At 40.3% G+C, this 5,446-nt stretch overlaps 1 protein-coding gene across 1 annotated transcript; it reads right to left on the reverse strand.

Moving 5' to 3' along the window:
• Window positions 1-682: 682 nt before the first annotated feature.
• Window positions 683-1,203, reverse strand: LOC120710471. The gene has a single exon (XM_039996153.1). The coding sequence runs from the start codon at window positions 1,126-1,128 to the stop codon at window positions 712-714; it is 417 nt and encodes a 138-aa protein (XP_039852087.1). The 5' UTR covers window positions 1,129-1,203; the 3' UTR covers window positions 683-711.
• Window positions 1,204-5,446: the final 4,243 nt, after the last annotated feature.

A 5,446-nucleotide genomic window follows, 5' to 3' on the forward strand; every position in this document is an offset into this window, starting at 1 on the left:
CTAGGCTAGCCGATGAAGGAAAAATGATAATTTTATCAGCTACCTGACCTTTTCCTTCCATTTATCCCCGGCCCGTCCCTGCCGCCGCTCCTTTGAAGGAGGAGACGAGGGAAATTGAAACAAACAAACACACATACACACAGAGAGAGGATTGCCCAAATCGACTCGATTCAGCATAATAACATAGCAAAAGCACAGGTACTCCCTCCATATTATAAAGGAAGTCGTTTATGACGTCGACACGATCTCCAAAAACAACTTTGACTACTAAATTTTTACTATAAAAAATTTATAAAATATAGTCAACATATACTTTTACGAAACTACATTTCAAGTTGAATCTACTTATATCACTTTTATATTTTCAAACTCAACCTAAAAGAATTTATTTATAATTAAATTTAAAATGTTTAATTTAAGACAAACTCAAAATGACTTCCTTTACAATATGAAGGGAGTATTAAAGGATCTCAAAATGGAAACCACTGCACGCACTGGTGCATACATTGCATAAACACAAACCTCAAATCGATTAAATTCAGCAGAATTCAGCAGAAGCACAATCGCAGATAATAAGGAGACAGCACGTGGAGACACATACACTGCATACACGGCACCATGCATGCCATGACTATACCTCATTTTATTGTAAAGCAAGCATATATATAGTACTAATAAGCATTGTCGTCGAATACGTACGGAACCCGATGATTAGCCCATCACGATGAAGGAGGTGCCGCCGGGAGCGATGAGGGCGCCGAGCAGCACCAAGGAAGCGCAGACGAGGGGCACCCTGAACGCACGACGACCGCTCCCGCCGTCTTGGCCCTGCTGGGAGAAGAGCAAGCTGCCGACGAACACCTCGGCGACCCCGGCAAGGAAGATGCCAAAGAGGGTGAGGTAGTAAGCGATCTGGTGGCCCTCGAAGATGGATCCCGGGGGCGGCTTGTACAAACTCCTGTTCACGACCACCGCCAGTGTGGCAAGTCCAATCCAAAACAGCGACCCCGCGAGCTTCCTCGAGTTGCCGGTGGCAATTCCTTGGAGGATTTCATCCCCGGGAAGGTCGATCCGAACTTCATTATTGTTGCTGCTGTCGTCGTTGTTGGCGAGCTGCGGAGTGGCCATAGTGATCGGGAAGGCTGAGTTGATGGTCAGGATAGAGGAGAAGAGAGGTCTGAGCGGAGAAGCAAGAGGAGGCAGCTAGCGAGCGAGTTTTGAGCTTCGAGAGATCAGTGATCAACTGATCGGGGTTTTAAAGATGCGATGGCCACGCGTGAGCGAGGCTGCCGCGAAGTTTCCTCCTGTAGTACTTGGCTACTTGCCCCGACTTATTCCGCTCGGCTTTAACTTAGCCCAGCAAAGTTGGACAATAGCTATAGAGTTTCTGAACTCTTGTAAACTGACAAACTGGTAACCCGGTATTATGCTTTCAATCATCAAACTGGTGTTTGGTCTAAAAAAGTACTTGCCCTGCAATTGGATCATCGACACGTGGCCCGGGAACAATTACTACTGATTTGCAGCTGCAACAATTTTTACAACTTATAATTTTTTAAATAAGACGACTGGTCAAACTGGTGTTAAAAAATTAAATGAATTATAATTTGGAGCAAAGGGAATAAAATTTAAACTAATGTACCTTGGAAACAGTGTACACAAGTGGATGCTGATTAGCACCTTTGTGCATGAGCTATCATAGAGTAGGGTTGAACTAGCTAGCCCTAGGTTCTATATAGTTGTAGATATGACTATGCATGAGCCTTGTGGTCTTGTTTGTGTAGCCTGTATATATATAGCCTCATACGATGATCAGTCAAGTATGTACTAGAAACCTCTCAAAAAAAGTATGTACTAAAAAACAGGATATTAGGGCTCGCGGCCCTGAATAATTGCTAATGCAATAATGAAGTGCTAATTTCTATAATTGGTTGTGGTGATGAGATGCGCAGATTTTTGCAAAACAAAACAGTAGCTCGGAACTGCAAATAACGTACTAGCTCAGAAATGTATCCCTGCTACAGTGCTACTACGTACGGGAATCAGCAGAGACGCGCGCCATATGTGTACTACGTACGTAAACTGTAAGGCGAAGAATCAGCAAAAGTATAACCCTGCCGATCGAGCGAGCGCGTTTTGTCACTGCTACTTTTGCGCCGTGTCTATTCCCCAAAAGAACGGATCGGCGATAGCCAGTGCGTCAGGCATGCGTATTGTTGCTTACATCATCTTTCTGACGCCACAACCCTATCTGCCGCCACAACCAAGCGGTCAGCATGGTGTCCAACGCTGCCTGAAATCAAAACCAAACACAACCATGCGGACCAATCGGTTTCTTGAAAACAGCATCGATCCTCATTATTGTGTCAGTTTATGTAGTAATCGATCATCAAATAAACATAACTAACCTAGCTGCTGATTGGTGAAGGATCGGAGTATTATTTTGTGATACATACTATATACGTTGGTACTAGCTGGCTAGCTAGGTGAATGAGGGCGACGTTCTTGCATACAGTAGGCCGTAACATCGAGTCCTTGTCCATCACCGTCTCCTGTATCTTACTATTACTAATTGGAGGCTTCTTTTGAAGCCCCCAGGTGAAGCCGCCTAGGATCCTAGGTGGACAGTCTAAAAAATAGAGAAATCCTATAAATTCTCAAAAAATCAGAAACATCCGGCCATCAATTCGGCAACTCTAATCATAATAGACATTAGATCTGTTATCTTTTTAATAAATTACCCACATTTGCCATTATGAAAATAGACTAGAAGAACCCCCTAAACATGTATCCAAATTACCCACCTCTGCCATTATAGAAAATAATCTAAAGTACCCCCTAATCTTCGTGTAAATTATCCACTTATGCCATTATAAAATAATATCAAACAACCCTTTTCATATATATTATCCAATGTTATTATAATAAAAAGTTAAAATGAACCCCAAATCTGAATCAAAAATATGTTATTATAATAAATTTTAAAATGCATCAATATAAAATTCTAAATTACTATTCCTATCATTATTAATATATTATTCATATTATTATTTATATAAACATACTAACCATCTATTTGTCACCATATATTCATTTATAAGAGAAGAGATAAGAATATCAATTTTCATGTTGTTCACATAGCTCAAACAAAATTTTCAAATAAACACATGTCAAACATATATGGAGGTGTGATATGAAGTGAGATAAAATTGTTAGTAACTAAACCTATCACATTTATTACAATTATATAATGATAAATATGTATCTTTGCAGTACTGGATTATAATATTTAATTGGTTAAAGAGAGTGTGAGGTAGATAATTATTAGATATCTCTAACTAGCCCGTGCGGGAGCACTGTGGTTGATAGACTAGTAGGTAACAACTCTTTGGAAGGGTCGTCAGTTATTAGATGATGCGTTATTCCAAAAAATCACCAACGACTTAACTGTGTCTTATGTTAGTAAGCACTCCCCAATATCGCGCAATAATCTTTGCGAACCACTACATTGCCCATAGCTGATTAATAACATTATTACTATATATTGCTATTCCCTCTATTTTTTTGCGAGTAAAGAGAGATACGTATTAGTTTCTCAAAGTAACATTACATTCTGAGCAATTAATTGCTCAAACACACGTTACTATTGCTATTCGATGCTCTATTATTGCAAATGGAATCATAGAGTTACATTCAATTAAAAAGTTATGAAAACGTCACTACCGGAAAATCGAAAGTCACCGTGTGCCCGATAGTTCGCCGTGTGCTTTCTTTCGGGCACACGGCGAAGCCATTCTTCGCCGTGTGCTTTTTCTGGCACACGGCGAAGCCATTCTTCGCCGTGTGCTTTTTCTGGCAAACGACGAAGTAATGGTTCGCCGTGTGCTTTTTAGTGGCACATGGCGAAGTCAAGCTTCGCTGTGTGCTTTTTTTTGCACACAGCGAAGTAATAGTTTGCCGTGTATTTTTTTTGGCACACGACAATGCAATAATTTTTTTCTCTGTGTATGACGGCCGTTAGGAGGGGGCAGTGGCGTTAGGCTTTGCCGTGTGCCATGAAGAGGCACACGGCAAAGCCAGGCCTTCGCCGTGTGCCTTTTAGCTTCGTCGTGTGCCTTTTGAAGGCACACGGCAAAGCGGACAACAAAAAATTATCCCTTACCCTTCAAATTTGTTTCCCAATCCACAAGCAACATTTTGTAGTCCGTATTAAAATTTAGAACATGTTTGTATTTGTTTGCTATATTTAACTAATTAATTATTTTTCAAGCAATTTTTTGAATCCAGTCAAATGTGAACTGCAAGTGGTTCAAATAGTAGATCAAAATGAGTCAAAAATGATATTCATGTTATTTAGCCCAATTTAAGGCCATACCCATGAAATGCAAAGAAATTTCGAACAACTTGACCAGGAAACACGACCACGACCGTGTGTCTGAATGATTTTAAAATTCTAAAAAATACAAATGAAGTCTAAAAATTGTGAGATTTGTCAACAACTCATTATATCATATGTGGAGGCTATGGTAAAAAATTGAGTGAGTTTTGAAATTTTATCACGTACGATGCTTACAAACATGCTTACAAACAGAAACATCTCCGAAGAAGAATCATAGAGTTTAGAAGGATGCGGTTAGTTTTGGGAGTGAAAGTGACGATCAAATTTGGTTTTGAATACAAACTTTTTTATATGATCTCTTATGAAAACAAACTTTATACCAAAGTCATACAACTCGCTGAAATATAAAACTTTGTAGTTTTCAACTTTTATATTTAATATTGTTTAATATTTCAAAATATCACTATAAGTTATCTAATTTGAAATTATAAATTTTAAAACTTTTAAATGATCTCGGATGTAAACATGTTCTATACCAAATTTGTAGATCTCGACGAGATTTAAACTTTGTAGTTGTACACTTTTTTATTTGACATTGTTTGATACTTCAAAATATGATTATAAGTTCTTAGAATTTAAATTTTAAATTTTTAGAATTTTCAAATGACTTTGGATGTAAATAAGTTCTATATCAAAGTTGTACATCTCGATGAGTTCTAAAACTTTGTAGTTTATAACATTTTCATTTGAGCTCATTTGGCCAACCAAAATTTCGTTATAAACGCACAGAGAAAACACAATCGCCACGTCAGCGATCCATGTGCATGAAATCCTTGTTTCTGATTGGCTGAAGTGACTTTGGCTGGATCCCTCCTTTCTTTCCTCCCATCGGATGGATAAGGGGCCCGACCCCCTCTCTCTCTTGCCGGAGGCAGCCTGGGCGCTGGGAGACCTCGCGAGCCTCGGGCGGACGGCGACCGGCGATTGCAGGGGCGGCGGCGTGGCCACGGAGGTGAGGCTGGGCGAGGCGCCTGCGGTGGCGGCGGCGGCCCGGAGCGCAGCCTCGAGCGGGCGCGGCCACGGCAACAGCGAGGCCTCGGGTGGCAA

This window comes from Panicum virgatum, chromosome 5K (assembly GCF_016808335.1).
Source record: "Panicum virgatum strain AP13 chromosome 5K, P.virgatum_v5, whole genome shotgun sequence".
Classification (NCBI taxonomy): domain Eukaryota; kingdom Viridiplantae; phylum Streptophyta; class Magnoliopsida; order Poales; family Poaceae; genus Panicum; species Panicum virgatum.

What these genes read in the sequence shown, in the direction of transcription:
- LOC120710471 (XM_039996153.1), bottom strand. Translation starts at nt 1,128, where the DNA reads ATGGCCACTCCGCAGCTCGCCAACAACGACGACAGCAGCAACAATAAT.